The sequence below is a fragment of the Accipiter gentilis genome, chromosome 4 (genome assembly GCF_929443795.1).
Source record: "Accipiter gentilis chromosome 4, bAccGen1.1, whole genome shotgun sequence".
NCBI classification, from domain to species: Eukaryota; Metazoa; Chordata; class Aves; order Accipitriformes; family Accipitridae; genus Astur; species Astur gentilis.
Window position 1 is genome coordinate 4,388,644 of NC_064883.1, and position 17,921 is coordinate 4,406,564.

Here is a 17,921-nt window from a genome sequence, read left to right on the forward strand (position 1 = left end):
AAGAAACAACCTAAACCACTATCAATACATCAGCTTTAGGTATAATTTCCCTGTTCTCTTTCTTCCCCTTTCTCATCCTCAACATAAGACCCAGATTTATTTCTTGTATATGCTTCCCCCTGCCCCCCCCAAAAGATTCCTTGTTTTTCCAAGTTTGGCTAGTTCTATTTTTCCATTTTGGCAGAACAACAAGGGGTTTCAAGGGTCTTTTTCCTTTCTGTGTAACTATTTTTTAAATCCTCAATACCTTACTTGAATATCTATCTTGCTATTCTTCAAAATTCAAAATTTCAGAACAAAACAGGTTATCACCTACTAATTCTATCCCTGTGCCACATGGAAGATGTATAGGCCATGCTGTACATATACTTCACTGTTACCACTCCATGCCATGGCTAATGAGGTAATGCAATATATGGAAATTAATAAAGCTGAAAAGAAAATGAACCACTGTCAGAAATCTTATGAACTCCTATACTATTTTCTCCTGAATGTCATCCGTGTAGAAGAATGTGCGTAAGTCTATGATATTTGAAACAATTTATGATGAGGAAAAAGGCAGAATTATAAACAGAACGCGTGACAAAGGGAAGCTCAGTCATAAACCTTGTATCATCACACAGTAAGTCATCAAGTCACGACTATGGAGCCATAACTTGTTAGCCAGCCTTCCTTTTGCATAAATGTTTCCAAGCAATTTCTGTGCTGCATGGGTGTGAAAAATCTATTCTAATGAAGTAAAACCACAGAATGATCAATGTCTTCTCTTCTAGTCAAGAACAAAAACATCTTTACCACACAAAGGATAGGTCTTTTATTTATTTTTACTAAAATGAGTAAAAGATGTTCCCTCTTTCTAAAAGAATTACTGATGTAAATGTTAGGGTGAATAAAGTTCTTGAAGATCAAGAGAGCAATTCTCAAAGCTGAGAAAAGATCACAGTACACACCAAGGGTGGCAGTACAGAAAATCATTGTCAGTGCCTTTTTTCATAACATGCACAGTGTAAGTTAAACACTTGCAAAGCACAAAGTTGCATTAGTACCACCAAAGCCAAATGAATTTGTGAGTGCTATACGCCGTTTTTCAGTTTTCCACTCCTGAGCTGTTAACGGAACGTAGTTGAGATCAAACTCTGCCTCTGTTTTCTCTAAGTTTAGAGTAGGTGGCAAAATCCCATGGTAACAGGACAGTGCTGTGAAAGCTGCTTCAATAGCTCCTGCAGCCCCTAAGAGATGTCCTGTTGCTCCTTTTGTTGAGGAAACTGCAATATTACATGAGTGATCTTTAAAAAGTCTCTTGATTGCTTGATTCTCAGCAGCATCTCCTAGAGGGGTAGAAGTTGCATGTGCATTGACATATGTTATGTCTTCAGGTTTGATCCCAGAATCTTTTATCGCTGCAGACATACACCTAAGGGGGGGGGAAAAAAAGGCAGAATGCTGAATTTCCCATTGTATTTTTGTCACTAACACACATGTACAAACCAAAAGCAAAAGTACAGGGTGTTTTAAAGTGTTTATCAAATGTGAAAATCTGCGTGACATACTTTACCAGAGATGGAAATGACAAGAGATGGATTTATCTAACTAGACACAATAGCATCTACATTTAGCCACTCAAGAAAGACAGTAGTGCTGAGACGCACTATAAAATCAGACTCGCTGCTAAAAATTCCACAGCTGCGAAAAATACAAAGAGAAAGAAAGAAGATATAACAAACAACCTCTACAGACTACATTAATATATCAAGGACCCTTTTCAGTGCAAAATTTGAAAACATTTGAGAAAGAAATAACTACCTGAAATTATTACAAAAATTTAGATTTCCTCCGTTTCTCTAGTGTAGCGACACATTAACGTAACATTCACTACAAAGGTTGAAGAAATCCCCTTCCCACTGTAAATTAAAAGAAGACTCCCTAGTTTTTAAATTTTATTTCCCCTCATATTTACAGTATTAGGGAATTAGGAATAAAAATTGCTCTATCAAATAAAAATATTGGGAAATGAAAGAAAAATTCTGCAGTCAACCTCTTCATGAGCTTCTTTTGCATGCTTTTTAGAGGCTAGAAGTTGTCCTTGCCCCTGCAACAGCAAGGAGATAGCACAAATTCTTATATATAAAGTGAAATTTACTGAAAGTCACACTCTTCTACGCTGACACTGTATGTTCCATTCTGACTCCTGACTACCTGTGGACTGTGACTGCCTCTATAAAACATGCTCTTTTATGAAAACCACAGAAAGATCCATACAACTCCATACTGTGATTTTCTCACAGATTTCCCACAGAAAGAAGGGGATGAATTAGACATCTCTCCTTATACATACAGCTTAAGGAAGTATCTCAGAGCAAAGGACCATTGACTCTTCTGAAATTTATGAAAACTAAGTAAATAAAAAAGAAGCTCAAAAAAAAAGATAGCACAGGCTGCTGGACAAATTTAACTATCTCCAGTACAGCCTTCTACCCTCAGAAGCATCCAGCTCAGCTTAGGTTGGAGGCCACTGATGCTCACTATCACTACGTAGTAAGCCAACACTGAGGCAAGAAAGATTACTGATCAACTGTGAGGTAAACAGATACATTAATTTAGTTAAATACGTTAGCTGCAAGGAACATATTTACTTAAGGAGATAACAGATTAATTGTGTAGAACACACTTTATATCCATGCTTCTGAGCCTGGCCTTGCCTCTCCTTTCCTGCAGGTTTATTCCAACCTATGTCTTAGTCTCCAACTAAAGTAGTTATTGGAAGATGACAAAAAATATATTGCCCTGAATTTTTTTGACATGGCAAATAAAATCCCTACAGAAAAGTAAGAGAAGCGTATACATGTCAGATTTAATCCATACACCACTGCAGTAACAAAATATTGGTTTGAAGACTGTATTAAAATGTATTATCTCATCTCAGGGGTGGAAAGGCTCAACATTTTTGAGATACAAAGATTAACGTTCAACTACTTCCCACTGTAAATTCAATTTATATTCTACTGCAATCATAAAATATACAAAAATTCTGTTACAATATATTGCCATATCATCTCAAGAGTAAACAAGTCTGAAAATCTGAGATAAGACACTCCTGATAACTCACACCTAAGCCTGCAGAACAATTAAACACGAGTCCAATAGCATAGAAGGGAAATCTGATATATTATACTTCTTGAAAAATCTGATAATCCAATAAAGATGCAAACACAGCTTTACAATACGATGCAGAAGTTTGATCTATTTGTGCAGTGATATATTGAATTTTGTTATTAAATATTCACATACATTCAGAATAATGCAAACTAAATCTTTACTAAAGATCCCAATGTCAGCAATAGTATTCAGCCTACAAAAAGCTTACAAACAGTACATATACTTACACATGTAATTTAGCTGACAATTTAATTAGGTCAATCATAAAGACTAGATGAATATCATCTACTTGTGAACTGGTTTTGATGAGATTAACAAGGATGAAGCTTTACCATCTCACTAAACATTACTAAAGTGGATTTCTGCTACACCCCTCCACCAACTCGCTTAGCTGCATCAGAATGAAGTATTTAAACATGATTGTAGGACCGGCATTTGATCTAAATACTTTCCCTATGAAAAGCTGAAGTCTTTTCTAAATAAGAATAGCCACAATTAATGCTAATTACATGTACAGTAATTATTCTAACAAACCAGATCCTCCAAGTGCTCTACAGCTTTCATCACTTGGGATTTCTTTAGGAATGCTATTCCCCTTTCAGACCACAACAAACGACATGAGCTGCTTTTGCAGTGGGGTCTCTCTTCATTATGGACAAAGGGTGATGGAGAATGTGAAACGGTTCTATCATACCACAAAAATCTTAAAAAAGAGGTTTCCATGGAGACTTATTTGTGTGAACAGCTGTAGGCACCAAATGCAAAAATATTTTCACCTACAGAAAGTTTTCATAACTATGCAAAAAGGCTGATTCTAGCAAGAACTGGCCTTCACCTTGGTACTAAAAAAAAAAATTGGGGCAAACCTTACCAGAATTGCCTTCATTTTTCAGATTAAGTTTTCAGGCTTTTGGAATATTAATTCAAGATTGAACTGAATTTCTCTAGGAAAAGCATACAGTAAGAGAAACACATACCCCCACTATAATTAACATATGAAGTAGCCATCATAATCAACATAGAGTTCTTACCTGAATGCACCATCTCCCTCTGGATTAGGTGCCGTTATGTGGCAAGCATCACCAGACAGTCCATAACCTAAAACTTCTGCATAGATCCTAGCACCTCTTTGTACAGCGTGTTCATACTCTTCCAAGATCAGCACAGCAGCACCCTCTCCCATTACAAACCCTTCTCTCTGCGAATCAAACGGTCGACATGCCATTTTAGGGCTTGAGTTAAAACTCGTGCTGAGGGCTCGCGCTCTTGCAAATCCAGCCAAGGACAAAGGACTAATGCAAGCCTCAGTCCCTCCAGCCAACATGACATCAGCATCACCAGCGGCGATAAATCTAAAGGAGTCTCCAACAGCATGCGCGCCTGTGGTACAAGCAGTTGACACAGCATGATTCGGCCCTTTCAGTTGGTATTTAATGCTGATCTGGCCTGCTGCCATATTGACTAAAATCTTTGGGACAAAGAACGGGCTGACCTTGTTATAACCCTTTGTTTTAAATAAAGCAGCTGTATCAGAAATCTCTTCCAGTGGAACCATTCCCATCCCAATTGCCACACCAGCACTTAAGCGATCCTGTTCAGACTGGGGAGACCAGCCAGAGTCCTTCATTGCTAGCTCTGCTGCACCGATGGCCATCACAGTGGCAGAACTCATGGATTTGATCTCTGACTTTGACACAAAGCTTTCTTCACTGAACTGACCTTCCTTGTTTCCCCTTGGCACACAAGCAGCCACTTTACATGGGACGCCTGCATATTCTTCCCCATCTAGCGATGCAATGCCACTGTCTCCTTGGAGAAGGCGCTTCCACACAAACTGAGTCCCCACACCAAGAGGGGACACTAAGCCAATACCTGTAACAACTACTTTCCTTCGACATGCAGGCAGTGACTTGCTGAAAGCTCTTCTGTGGTTTCGTAAATGCAGATTTAAATTGAGACTCCGGAGATGAAGATTTGCCATTGTTAATAGATCCTGCGAGCACTGGGAGAACATGGTGGAAATCAATCACTTCAAGCACATTCCTGTAACTAGAGGGGGGGGGGGGGGGGGGGGAAGACACAAACACAACAGTAAAGCTGCCAACGTGAAAAACATTCCAAGTACCCTAAATTAATAACCTGCTTTTTACATGAAAGCCTATTTTCAACCCTGCAATTTTCTGCGTCTGTAATCAGGAATAGCATGTGTTATGGCAGACAGGGCATAAGAAACACATTCACTTTGTGAATGCCTCTAGTGGGCTCTTCTAGCTTAAGCTGCTAATGAATATGAGTTTGTACCACTGTGGACTGCGAGGGACTCTCAGGTTTTGAGGGACTCTGGTTTTGCTGCAAAAAGCCCCTCAGGGCTTTAACCACCAGCTGGCTGGAGATATCAACAACAAGCATTAAGAGCTTCATTCTTGTAAGGGAGAAAACGTGTGTTCACCTGAAAGCGTACATCCTACCAATATCATGTTAAGGATGTCATCATCTCGACCTTTATGTCAGGCAGAATGGTGTACAAAACTCAGAACAGAAGGAGTCAAGAAACTCTTCCTGGTTCTGCCAGCAAGGCAATTGCGTATCTTGGACAAGGCTCCTCATCCTTCTACCTCCACCTACCCTTTATCAGCCTTGGGGTGTTTCGACTGTCAGAGGACAGTACCTCAAGCGCATCTGAGCAAGACATACCGCAACACCACCTCCCTTGAAGGTAACGCCGCCAGACACCACGTATCGTGAGGCGTGTCAAGTGATGGCGGAAGGCCGCTGCTGAGCACAAGTACTTCAGGCAGGACAAGAGGACCATGCCAAGCAGTAACTGCGCCGGTGCCCCTCTACCTCGCCTCGCCTCGGCCACTGCCGGGTCGGGAGCTGGTTTGACAGCACGCACCCGGCACGCCGGCGCAGGCTGCAGCACAGCTCCGTCAACACCTGCGACCCAGGCTTCAACCGGTCACCTGCTTTTTTCCTCACAAGGAGGGCACCGTGGCATGGCCAAGCCTTTGGTAAGGCTCACGGAGCAGAACGGGGACCGCACAGGGCCTCCAGGCTCACGCACTCCTGCTAAAACACACGGACCCGCTCCTTCCCGTGGCAGCACAACAGCAGCGATATTAAAAAATAAAAAGCTAAAAATAGCGCTTACTAATGCAGACGGGTTTTTTAAAGGAGACTGCTTCAAATCCTGACCCAGATTTGTCATTTTAATTTCTTAAGCCAGTTAGCTCGGATTTTATAGAAAAGGGCTATATATATAAAACAAATGCAGAGGTCTTTAAAGCAGCACGTGCCCAACGGCCACATACAGCTTTTAATAAAATGCCGTCAACCGGTGTAAAATAATTAGGAGGCCTTGTCCGACCCAAGCACTGCCACCATACCTACTGTGAGTGCCGAAGAGAAGAACAAGCGGGGGGTGGGGGGTGGTAATTCCTCCCCGGGAACAAGAGCTATCGGACGTCGCCGGGTGTCTAAAGGGGACCCGCCTGCACCACCCCAGCTTTCGGCCCCGCCCGGCGCCGCCATTGCCACCCCGCCCGGCTCCGCTAGGGGCAGCCTCTCCCGCCGCCCCGCCGGCGAGGGGGAGCCCTCCCGCTCCCGGCAGGGGCCGGCGAAGCCCCCGCCTCCCCTCCGTCCTAGCCCTCAGCGGTACCTCCGCCGGCCGCGATCCCCCCACCCCCCGGCTCCGGGATGGTTGGCTCTGCCTGCCTCTCCCGTTCCGACGGCGCGGGGCCGCACCACTCGGGAGTCGGCGCGGGGGGGGACGGACGGGCGGGCACGCGACGGCTTGGTAGCCGATCCCCGATGTCACGATTGGTGAGGAGCCGCGCGAGCGAATCGGTAACGCGGCGGTGGACTGCGCGGCCCGGCGGAGCTTCCTGCTCCCGGCGGGCGGAGGAGGGCGGCGGCGGCGCGGCGCGGCGCGGCCTGGCCCGGCCCAGCGCAGAGCGCCCCCGCGTAAATATCCCTGAGACCTGGAAAAGTCAAGGAAATCACACACACACCCCCGCAGCCCCCAAATCACGCATTTAAAACATGCAAAGGAAGAGTAAAAAAGACTAAAAACCCCCAAGCGAACCCACGGTCTTAGTGGAGTAACAGGCAAGAGGGTGACGCTAAGGTCGTGAGGGCAACCTTGTTGTTTCCCATCGGTTTCCTGAACGCTGCATGCATACTGCAGCACATTTCAGCACCGAGCTGGTAGGAACTGTGAAAACTCCGGCGGTAAACGGTGCATAACCATGTAATTCAAGGGTCTCACACAGACGAGCATGAGGAGCTCTTCAGGACCTTGCAGTCTCTTCCAGGACCATTTTATACTCCACCACAACTAATTCCTTAGCAGTTTTCCAGCCTACACTTTGTTCCCTTGCTCTAGTCCCAATCCTCAGCTGATCCCTCTTCTGCTGTCTGCATCCGTCAGATCCCCCATCCTTAACCAGCTGCCAACTTTGCTGTCACATTCCTGGAAGAAAAGGACCTGGGGGATGTTGGTCAACAGATGCCTGAATGGGAGCCAGCAGTGTGTCCAGGTGGCCAAGAAGGTCAAAAGCATCCTGGCTTGTATCAGAAATAGCGTGGCCAGGAGGACTAGGGAAGTGATCGTCTCCCTGTACTCAGCACTGGTGAGGCCGCACCTCGAGTACTGTGTTCAGTTTTGGGCCCCTCACTACAGGAAAGACATTGAGGTGCTGGAGCGGGTCCAAAGAAGGGCAATGAAGCTGGTGAGCAGCCTGGAGTGCAGGTCTTATGAAGAGCGGCTGAGGGAACTGGGGTTGTTTAGCCTGGAGAAGAGGAGGCTCAGGGTAGACCTTATCGCTCTCTCTACAGCGACCTGAAAGGAGGTTGTAGCGAGGTGGTTGTTGGTCTTTTCTCCCAAGTAACAAGTGATTGTGAGAGGAAATGGCCTCTAGTTGTGGCAGGGGAGGTTTAGGTTGGATATTAGGAAAAATTTCTTCACCAATAAGCGTTGTCAAGCATTGGAATAGGCTGCCCAGGGAAGTGGTTGAGTCACCGTTCCTGGAGGTGTTTAAAAGACATATAAAAGATGTGGTGCTTAGGGACATGGTTTAGTGGTGGCCTTGGCAGTGCTAGATTAACGGTTAGACTTGATGATCTTAAAGGTCTTTTCCAGCCCAAATGATTCTGTGACTCTATGAAAGTGTGCTCATCACTGACTTTACATGAGTGTCTTGAAAGTACATGTATAAATATGCCAACAGCACCAATACACAAAAATAAACCATTTGTTGCGGCTGCTGCTTGCAGATGTAGTGCATGATCTGAAGTGAGACCAAGCTGCTAGCTATGCCTGAGATGACATGTAGAAACAATTAAGTTTTTACTTAAGAAAGACAGTGGCACCATAGCTAAAATACATCAAGTCCAAGAGCTATCATGGCAGAGCATAAAATACGTGCCAAAGTCTCATCAACAAAGACTCGAAGCACTTACTGCAGAAAAAAGAAAAAAAAACCCAGATGCCAAAAAGGAGGGAAATGCAATATTTAATAAAGAAAAAAATAAACATTTGTCTAAGTTTGGTGTTTGTTTTTTGGTTTGTTTTGGTTTTAAAGTGAAAAGTCTGTATTTAATTTCCCTTTAGAAATAACATTCCTTGGACATTTAAGGTGTTAGTCATTTGTTGGAAGTTCACACTTGGTTTTCTCATTTTTTCACACCCCTTTCCTGTGACCACTTCCAAAGCATTATTTACAAATGCTATACTTACATGCATCATGTACTTATGTTACACGTGCAGCAATATAGTTAATCTTTAAATTTGAGAAGGCAGCCAACATTAACAGTCACATGCCTTTATGAAAAGCATGGGAAGGAAGTTAAAAGCTGAAGCAGCAGCCAAGGAACATGGCATCATCTTAAATTAAAATTTTATCACTTTGCTACCAATTCCATGATTTTGAGGGCTGAATTAGTGACTTTTAAACTATGTGAGCAGGAATAACAACTGTGATCTCAGCAAAAGTGAATTCCCTTGGGTTAAATCTCAGCTTTTGCAAGGGTTAAGTACCACCTTCTTAAAAAATCACGGAAGCTAAGCAGAGTGACCTGTCAGAAGCAGACAGCAGAGCTAGAGCGCAATGTCAACTAATAACCACAAGCCAGCCTGAATTTTGAAGACCTCTTGTACTTAGAACTTTTAAAATCTTACGTTCTTTAGAAAGCAAAGTCCCACAGACCTTTTTGTCTGAGATGCTTCATCACAGTTCTTCCACTAGTAGCACAAACCAGACGACTAGGCAAAGCAGAGACAGAAAGTAGGGTGTTTTTTTTCTTCCATGTGGACAGGCTTTGGGTAGGGCTGGACGAGGTGCCAAGGCCGGGGGCGAGCAGCTGCAGCAGCCTTCCCACCCCGGCAGCCCGGGTGAGGCCGAACGCGGGGCGCCAGCGGAGACCGCAAGCACGCTCGGATGGTACGAGAGGGGATTTATACCCCTCGGTAACGTCACCGCCTACCACGGGGGCTCCCGAGGCACCCGGGTGACCGGGAGGCCCCACTGCCCTGCCCAAGCGGGCCAGGATATCGAGTGCAACGCCCTTCAAATCGTCAGGACAAAGTAGTTTAGCAGCTCCTGTAACATCGCCGACTTCAGCCGCCGCGGGGCAGGCCGCCGGCGCGGGGCGGGCCCCCCGCGGGCCTCCGCCGCCCGACCCCCGCCGCCCCGCCCGGCGGATGGGGGAGCGGGGGCTGAGGGCAATGACCTCACCACTCCCACTGCGCATGCGTGCTGCTGCGCGCTGCCGGCGCAGCGCAGGCTGCGGGCGGCGCTCCCCGGCTGGGGCATAGGGCGCGTGCCCGGGCGGCGCGATGGCGTCCGCCGTGGGCCCCTCCTCCTCCTCCGCGGGCTCCCCCGCCGTGAACGAGCTTTGCCAGAACGGGCGGGAGGTCTTCTTGGAGGCTTCGCGGCTGCTCCTCACCTACGCCGACAACATCCTCCGGTGAGAGGGGCGCGGCGGGAGGCGCCCTGGGTGGCCGCCCTTTCGCGGCCGGGTCGGGCTCGGCGGCCGGCCGGGCGGCGGGCGTTGCCGCAGGGCGACTGGCCGTCCCGGCCGCTCGCCCGCCCGCCCGCCCGCCTCCGCGCGGCGGCTGCGAGGGGCCTGCCGCTTCAGCCGCCGTGGCGTCCGCGCTTCGCCTGCCCCTCTCGTGGGGAGCAGCCGGCGGGGCTTTTCGCCGCCGTGTCCCGAAAACGGCCCTGAGGGCGGCAGCGGCGGCGGCGGCGGGTGCCTCTCCCCCGCCGCGGGCGGTGGGGAGGGGGTTCGAGGGGCTCGGCCGGCCCCCCCCCCCCCCCGCCCCCGTACGGTCAGCGCCCGGTTCCCGGCCGTGACTCGCTGGTCTCGAGCGTGCGTGGGTGCCGAAGGGGTCAGCGGGCACGGCGGGCAAAGGCCGGGCGGCAGCGGCGTGGCGCGCCCGGCGCGTTGACGGGCGCGTCCTTAAGAAAACAGAGTGCGCTTGTGAGCGTGGTCATTCCTGTCGGGTCACTGATGCCGCTTCAGAAGCAATTTATCACAAAACTCTCGCAGGCGGCCGTTTATTTCTGGGCTTGCGGACGGACCGTCTCCGAGACGAGCCGTATGATTCAATTTTGTTGCGTAACAGTGAAGTTGAAGACCATCTCGCTCCTTTTTGTCGTTATTTAAAAATAAGATTACTTTTCATGTAGGCGTGTGGTGGCTTGGGTTTTTATTTCTTTCTTTATTGCTGGTTGGTTTGTTTTGAGGGCTTGTTTTTTGTGTTAAACGTAGAAGCCTGCATTGGCCCTGATTCTGCAAGCGTTTAAGCAGCTGAAAATTAGCGGATGCATAACAAGTAACGCTAAAATAGTAACTTGATTTTTCTATTGCCTTTCTCTTCTGACTCGGTAAGATCAGTATCAAGAGTTAATTATAGTTGAATTTTTGCGAGGTGTCTCTGTAGGGTATACATACACGCCAGTATGCACGATTGACCTTGATGTCTTCAGGCAACTCAAGATGTGTGAGCAGCCCCTCCCTGTCTACGTCTGGTTTGTCGACCACTTGCAGAAACTGCGATGTGCGACAGAGAACAGTGGGTCCTGGGCTGACTCGTTTTAAAGAAAGAGGCGAGAGGGGAACTGAGGGGTGGCCCTTCAAGAGATAAAGACACCACAGTAGTTTCACCCGTGTACCAGGAAGTTTAGGGTAGCTTCTGTAGTGGGCGTAAAACCATCCGGCATCCAGCTGAGGAGTTCAATTAGAATGCTGCCAGGTGGAGGGGCACGTGAAGCTGTCTATAAGTGTCACTGCAGACTAAGCCCTGCTGGCTAGGACTACAGAACATGTATTTATGGACTTAGGTTGCAAACTAAAGTTTAGAACCAGTTTGTAATTCTCAAAGTTAAATGCAGAAGGACATGAATTAAGTCAAAGTTTTAGGTAGGCTTCACATTCTGCCTACATGGTGTGAATGAAACTAAACTTTTAAAAAATCTCTCATGACTGACTAATGCTGCTTAGTGCAGTTACCCAGACTTTAAGTGTTCACTTAATTTGCAACCATAATTAAAACTTCCAATTTCTTCAGGAATCCTTATGAAGAAAAATATAGATTAATTCGGATTGGAAATCCAGCATTTTCCACGAGGCTGGTGCCTGTCAGAGGAGCCGTTGAATGTTTATTTGAGATGGGGTTTCAAGAGGTGAGTATAATTTAGTAATTTCTTGTGTCTTCATCAGTTTACATGCTAAAATTTAAAATTGGAATTTTTTTTCTGCTTTCCCAGTTGGGAGGCACTAGGTTTTAAGCCAATTGCTCTTGTCTTTCAGTCCTGGTTTGCAGATACCTGCAGTTAACCAACAGGAAAATTTAGATTAAGCTAATTCAGAAATCTGGTGGAGCTAGAGCTAACCTGATCTGTGATAAGACTGGCTTTCTGCTGTTCAGGTGCACTACTAGTTTGCTTAATGGTCAGATACATATCTATGCTGGCACAAAGGAAATGGTGGGAAATGGGGTGAAAACCCCTTCTCTGAGTAGCAGCCCACTATTAGGTGGATGCCAGACTGCACCATCAGACAGTAGTTTCCATACTGTAAATCTGTGTGTTGAAACCGTCATTTGGAAGGGGGGGGGGGGGGAAATAAAGTCCTGCTCTTCTGCTGCTTATTCCTACCGTCACTAGGGCTTACGTGGCCCCATAGTCAGTTAGATAAGGTAAGCTGATCTGATTAAAAATTAACCCACCCAAAGAAATAATTTTCAGCCAATTCACAGTGCAGCTGCACAAGTACTAGTGTTGTCATGACAGCAGTGGAGGGCAACAGACTGTTGAAGTAGTGGGAGGGTGGGACTTTTACCCATTTAAAACAGTTATGAAACTGTATCCTAAAATAGTTTTGAGTGAATCTTGATTCTGTTGCAGTCAAAAAGATGTATTTTGAAGATTTGTGTCCTGAAATGGTCCCTGTCTTGGTGGAACTTAAACTGCCAAAGCTTGTTAAGCTAGAAGCAGCCTTTGTAATTACAGGAGAGCTGGAGTGAAGAAACAATTCTTGTTTAATGGTGCAAAGCTCTTGCTCTAGCTTTGCTTTAATTTGGCTATGTTATACCACACTTCTGTATGGGTACGTACATTATGTTATTTAGGTCCAGCTGTCATGAGACCTCTGCCTTCTCTTCTGGTGAAGTTATTTAGTGTAGTTGTCCTAATTTAAAAAAAAATAAAATATGCTGAAATAAATGGTGACTGCAGAGGAAGAAATGGTCTACAGATTTATTCTCATGGTGGTGCTCAGGAGATGACTTCTAATGATGTGTTTTGGCCAAGAGGTAGTCAAGGTAGCTAGTGAAGCACTCAAGCAGTAATAACATAGTAATTTTAAACATGTTATAAAGAGCTACTCCCAGTTCTGTCAGATCTTTAAGACTGAGCCAACATGCTCTTATGGTTATTGTGTCAACTGAGGCTGGAGCTCACAAACTTCTCTTCAACTGCGATAACTAAAATTGTTCCTTTTGTCTCTGCTTGGTAAGCCAACTTTTTCAATTAAAAAATGAGGACACTGCTGGGTTGATACGTTCCATTTAGTTTTGTGGTGATTGTAAGTGTTAAAAAGAAGCACTGCGTCTGCAATGATAGGGTGACCTAAGGTTACTGTGGATAAACAAATTACTCAGTTTAATAAATAGAAGTGCTGCAGCAGTAGAAACTGAAACTCTTAAACTATGAATTTCTCAGGATATTCATGTTTTTGGTAACCTATTTCTTCCTGTTAAGTGCACTGATACTTTGCTTCTGTCGTCATTACTGATCTTCTGTTATGCTACTAGCAATCATGTTGCAATCAAAAATAGGAACCCGGAAATCAAGGTGGGTAGAGGTCTAAATAAGAATATTTCCCATCTGAAAACTCACAAAACCTAAAGGATATCAGTATAGAAGAGAATTACCAGCAGATGCCATTCTAGGGGCTTCTTCCTCCAACATTGGGTATCCTCCTGTGTTGCCTAGCGTTTCACTTCTGTGCTGTGAGAACTGAACATTTGTTGTTGGTTTCTGTTGTTGCTTTCTGTGCCCAGCCATAATTGCATTGTCCGTGTGTGTCTCTGCAAAATAAGTTACTAATAAAAACATGTTATTATGAGCCCTTTTTCTCTAGACTGACTGTAGGTTCTTGATCTAATAGCTTCTGCTGTGAGGGACCTAATCTGAAGGCTGAATCGTGCCAAGCCTTAGTGTGTTAACTTCGAGTAAATGAGATAGCTGTTAGCAATAGATACAAACCGCTGACTAGCTTAGACCTGCATTAACTGCTGAATTAATTTGTCTAAATTTCAGGGAGAAACTCATCTGGTTTTCCCTAAGGAAGCTTCGATTGAGCAGCTATGTAAAATCAGAGACTTAATTGCTGGAGAGAGGAATAGCAAACTGAATGAGTCAAATGAAATCCACAGATCAGGATCCTCTGAAACCGTGACCAGCACTGAGACAGTTGCACATCAGCCTTCAAGACCTGCTGACTCTGTTCTTGCCCCTTCCCATCAGCAACCAGAAACATCACTTGTGCAATCTCCTGAAATGGTAATTATAACCTGAAAACTTCATAGGCACACTAATCTTGAATATAAAGATAGAAGAAGAGTTAACTGTTGGGACAGGTTGCTCAGAGAGTCTGTGTAGTCTTCAAATGTGGGTGTTTTCAAGTCCTGACTGGATAAAGCCCAGAGCAACTTGGTCTGACCTCATAGCTAACCCTGCTTTGAGCAGGAGGTTGGACTAGAGGAATTTTTTTTTCCCCAGTTGTTTCTGAAGTTTTTGAGTGTCTCCATGCAACTTCAACATGAAACATGCCACAAATAGAATATTAGCAAGAGATTTTGTGAAGATGTCCATAAATGTTTTATTGATCAGGGTGTTGTGGAAAAAAAAGCTGATTTGTATTGGAAGGGAACAACAAGGTGGAGGAACAAAATTGTGGGGGAAGCTAAGACTAGGACTGTATACTGTATTTGGTATTTGAGAGCCATCAAAAGAACAGGAGCATAACTGTAATGTTTATAATCGTTGGTGTCTCAGTTCATGCATTATGACCTCTCTGTAGCCTGTGAGGGCTTTCTTTTTTTCACATGTGACTTGTGAGAGACAGGAATTTAGCCAGGCAAGGACAAATCTGTAGTTACATAGGCTGTGTTTCCTTTGTCCAAGAAGTTGAGGTGAAATTCCCTATCAAGACAGAGAGGCAGAGTCCTTTCATGTGACATTACCTGGCCTGATGGGAGAAGACTCTTAACACCTCATACAACTTTGAAAAAGGAAGTTATGCCTTTTGATATAAGGTTTGAAGGATGCTTTGGTTTAACTTTTTTCTAAAGAGTTTTTCCTCCTAGAACCAGTGTCACTTCAGTCTTAAAAGCTGGTGTAAGATGAAGCCTTCTAAAAGCTTTCTTCTCATACATCCCTAAATAGAGTTTGTCTCTTTTAAATTATATTATCAGTATATTGTTGGATGCCAAACTATGACATAAGATTTCTTCCCAATACCTGCCCAAGATCAGTGGAAGATAAATGGCAAAGCATAGATTGAAGTGATAGCTTTTGGCGAAAGGGAGCACACGGTGACCCATCATCACCCATAATTGTCCCTTGGAAAAGGAACTGTTGTAGTTGTTTGAATATTGAGCCATTTAATCTAATTATGTTAGTATGCCAGTAGTTGCCTTTAAAATGTACTGGCTGGGTTTATTTGGAAAAAAAAATAATTTTTTTTGGTCTGCTTCTTGGGTTTTATGGTTTCAGCCAATAGTGGTTGGAAGTGAATTAGGAAACCTCTAGAGTGACTTGCTGCAGTACTGGTCAGTACTGGATGCTTTAAAAGTTGTGTTGATCTTGAATGAGAAAAATGTTGCAGATTTCAAATTGACACTTGATGTATTCTGAGGTTAATCTTTCTCATTTGTAGTTATTCGGCCCTGTCTTCTGCTAGCCATCAGAGTTGTGGATCCATTTCTCTGCAACTATTATTTTTCCATGCTTCATGAGATTCAACATAGGTGGTGGGACCAAACTTACTACAATTTAGAAGCATTGCTAATGCAGTGTTGGCACTCTATTAGAATGCTTTATTTCAGCTGATCTCTTCAGGGAATTAGACTGATAGCTCTCTGAGCCATTGAATTTTGTCTGTATAGTCTGGAAGGAAGTCCATAAAATACCTTCTGGCTATGACTTGGCCATTTTGCTTGCACAGCAGTAGGTGTTTTGTTTTTCAGTGAGTATACTGCAGAGGTATAGTTGTATTATTGTTGTATGTGCAGCTCTCAGATGTCAGAGAGATTTAGAGTGGGTTTTGTAGTGCTAGTGTTTTTATTTCTTGCCTATGTGTTTAACCTGTGGTTCATGGGAGTCCAAGTAAGCACAAGGAAAAGTGGATTATTTGAGACAACACAGGAATATTCCTAAATGGCACTGTTCTAGGGACATAACTCATCATTATTTTGCCTCATCTGTGGTTCTTGTGTGTTTCTTATCGTAAGGCGTTCTTGAGACTCAGAAAAAGGAAAGATCTGGCTAGTCATTATTCTGGTGCATGCATTCTGATCCCTTCCTGGATGACATAGTGATTATAGAAGGAAAGAGGTATCCAAAGTTAGATTTGCACTGAGGTTCACCACACATCTAGATGTTTGCATAAGACTTCATTGGTATACAGTGGCTTCCATGAAACCAGTTAAGCACTTCTGTAACACTGATGGTGTTTGGCAGTGGGAAAACTGAGTTGTCAAAGAATCTGGGAGAGTTTCTGCTGTGCTGAGCAATATCTCTGAACACTCTTTCTGGAAGCTGACAGAACATGAATATCTGTAAGCCATTGGCAGTCCCTAACTTCCCTTATTTCAGTTCTTTCAACTTGCATTAAAGTGAATCTGAACACAACTGGATTTATGATGTTAAACCAGTTACCTACAGCTGATGAGCTCCAGGAAGAGTGAAACCAGTTCTGTCCCGTTTCAGCAATTATGAAAAGTAAGGACTGGTCCTATAGTACTGTCCAGCATCAAAATGATTGCTCCTAATTTAAATGCTCCTTTGAAAGAAGTTATCTTCTAAAGAGTTCTCGCATCTGTGTATTATGTTGCGTTTGCTGCTAGCATCTCAGGAAAGTATGGATTTTTGATGAAACAAACATGGTAGTTAACAAGGCTAAAGACTGAAGCATGATCTAGCAGTAGAGAAAAGGTAGTTCAGCAGTACTGCAGGCCTCCCCCCAAAATATGGCAGACTCTTATCCCATTTCACTTTCTATGATGTCCCCCTTTAAATGGGAGTGAGTAGTTTGCTGAGCTACTAGCTCCACTACTATTAACTTTAGCTATTTATTTTAGAAGATACGGGTGTATTTCATTGGGTGCAATATGTAGTTGCCACTAAGTGACACTTAGGATAACTGACTGAAGAAGCCTAGTTCTTATGTTTGATTTCTAGTGAAATAACACTACTCAGTATATGGTCACAGGGTTATGTATTCAAATCTGTATCAGAGCTGATCTGTGAGAGAAGGAAGTAGAAATAGACAAGCAGCATTTATGAATAAGAAATAGGAAAGCAGTGTTCATCAATAATAGAGTTCTGCGAATTGGTGCAGCAGTGTCCAGGAAATGGAATGAATTACAGGTTCTTTTGTGGATTTAAGGTAAAAGGTGTTCAAAAGAAGTGGGGGCAGAAGTAAGTCAAAAACTTTGCCATCAGAGACGTGTTTTCTCTTCTCCCTGAATCAGTATGCTTTTCATTCAGGTCACCATTCAGAATGCTCCAAGATTACAAGGCTGGCTTTACAATTTGGGTGGTGGTGTCTGCAATTTTTATTGATATCTTTAGAAATAAACATTTCACCTACAAAGAAATGTATAATGTAATAAGTATAGAATTGTGATTGACAAGCTAAAATAGGAGAGCTTGGTTCTTCTGGTTTAAGGTGTCATAAATCATCTTTTGACTGAAAATCCTTTTGCAGGCTGCAAATATCTTGAAAACAATTCAGACAAAATTTGAGCATCTTGTGTTGATGTATGAGAATCCTTCTATTCAGCAGAAAGCGCTAGCTTCAATTCCCCTCCAGCAATTGAAAGGGAAGGCTCAGAAAAAGCTAGCACAAGCTACAAGACTGGACAAAGGTAATGCTACCAAGTTATAATGTGTATGAAACTAGAATTATTCTTTCAAACATCGGGTTGATTCATATATCTACTATGCTCTGGGTGTGTGGATTTGGTCATATATCTG

At 44.2% G+C, this 17,921-nt stretch overlaps 3 protein-coding genes across 8 annotated transcripts in view; 1 reads left to right on the forward strand and 2 right to left on the reverse strand.

The window, feature by feature from the left end:
* The window catches only part of LOC126037937 (uncharacterized), a 48,176-nt gene extending 38,270 nt beyond the window's left edge, over positions 1 to 9,906 (reverse strand). Inside the window, exon 1 of the mRNA XM_049798908.1 lies at positions 9,363 to 9,906. Coding sequence (XP_049654865.1) covers positions 9,363 to 9,906 — 544 coding nt within the window. The remainder of the gene's footprint in view (positions 1 to 9,362) is intronic.
* On the reverse strand, positions 791 to 6,916 carry OXSM (3-oxoacyl-ACP synthase, mitochondrial). 5 transcript variants are annotated; one of them, XM_049798670.1, is made up of 3 exons: positions 6,815 to 6,916; positions 4,188 to 5,205; positions 791 to 1,414 (listed from the first exon to the last, which is right to left on the reverse strand). In XM_049798670.1, exons 2-3 carry the CDS (start codon positions 5,168 to 5,170, stop codon positions 1,012 to 1,014), a joined length of 1,386 nt encoding a protein of 461 aa, XP_049654627.1. In that variant the 5' UTR covers positions 5,171 to 5,205; positions 6,815 to 6,916; the 3' UTR covers positions 791 to 1,011. The 5 variants fall into 5 exon arrangements, with proteins under 5 accessions (XP_049654627.1, XP_049654628.1, XP_049654624.1 ...); XM_049798671.1 differs by having other exon boundaries at positions 6,547 to 6,916; XM_049798667.1 differs by having other exon boundaries at positions 6,543 to 6,916.
* A 27-nt stretch (positions 9,907 to 9,933) lies between the features above and the next one.
* Positions 9,934 to 17,921, forward strand: part of NGLY1 (N-glycanase 1) — a 30,013-nt gene continuing 22,025 nt past the window's right edge. Inside the window, exons 1-4 of one of the 2 annotated variants that reach the window (XM_049798655.1) lie at positions 9,934 to 10,122; positions 11,726 to 11,840; positions 13,980 to 14,222; positions 17,653 to 17,812. In XM_049798655.1, the coding sequence (XP_049654612.1) occupies positions 9,992 to 10,122; positions 11,726 to 11,840; positions 13,980 to 14,222; positions 17,653 to 17,812 (649 nt within the window). In that variant the 5' untranslated portion in view covers positions 9,934 to 9,991. Of the gene's footprint in view, positions 10,123 to 10,611; positions 11,231 to 11,725; positions 11,841 to 13,979; positions 14,223 to 17,652; positions 17,813 to 17,921 lie in introns of those variants that run through there. The other variant, XM_049798656.1, reaches the window with a different exon arrangement.